Genomic DNA, 567 nt, shown 5'->3' with positions numbered 1-567 from the left:
TGTTTGATTAGGGTTGGAGCTAAACTGTGCAGGAAAGTGGATCTCGAGGGCCAGAGCTGAGAACCCCAGGGTTAAGGTTTCAGAACGAGGACAAAAAACACTTTGCATTACTTCTGACAGGACCGAATGGAAGATCAGCACAGGTGCTGCTCACTTTGGCCATCCCAGGCCACCTGGTCTTCATCTACGCCATTTACCTAATACAAGGCAGCCCGGATCCACCCACTGCAGTCTTCATTTTCTTCTATTTGGCAGCTGCTTTCACTCAGGCAAGTGAAAGAGATGTTAGCATATGTCTTATTGAGGAGAATGTGTCTGTTAGCATATGTCTTATTGATTTTATTCTGAATCTTCATTCAGGTGTTTCTTCTGCTGGGCATAGTTGATGTGATGGTTCATTGCTTGTGGAAGTGCGGCAGGGATCCTGATAGCTTCTCCATCCCGTATCTAACAGCTCTGGGGGATCTTTTGGGCACCGGCTTTCTGACACTGTGTTTTCTTCTTATGTCACTGGTGACATAAACATTAAAATTACATTGTCCGATTTCATTAAACAGATTAGATCTG

At 44.6% G+C, this 567-nt stretch overlaps 1 protein-coding gene across 1 annotated transcript; it reads left to right on the top strand.

The window, feature by feature from the left end:
* Positions 1-54: 54 nt before the first annotated feature.
* On the top strand, positions 55-561 carry LOC107735018 (solute carrier family 41 member 2-like; the record flags this gene model as incomplete). Its single annotated transcript, XM_016546851.1, has 2 exons — positions 55-269; positions 361-561. Coding segments are annotated over 2 exons (377 nt in total), but the record flags the coding sequence as incomplete, so codon positions are not given.
* Positions 562-567: the final 6 nt, after the last annotated feature.

This window comes from Sinocyclocheilus rhinocerous, unplaced genomic scaffold (genome assembly GCF_001515625.1).
Source record: "Sinocyclocheilus rhinocerous isolate Xijiao unplaced genomic scaffold, SAMN03320098_v1.1 C35653404, whole genome shotgun sequence".
NCBI classification, from domain to species: domain Eukaryota; kingdom Metazoa; phylum Chordata; class Actinopteri; order Cypriniformes; family Cyprinidae; genus Sinocyclocheilus; species Sinocyclocheilus rhinocerous.
The sequence above is the reverse complement of the archived record's forward strand: the minus strand, read 5'-3'. Positions and strand labels throughout refer to the sequence as shown.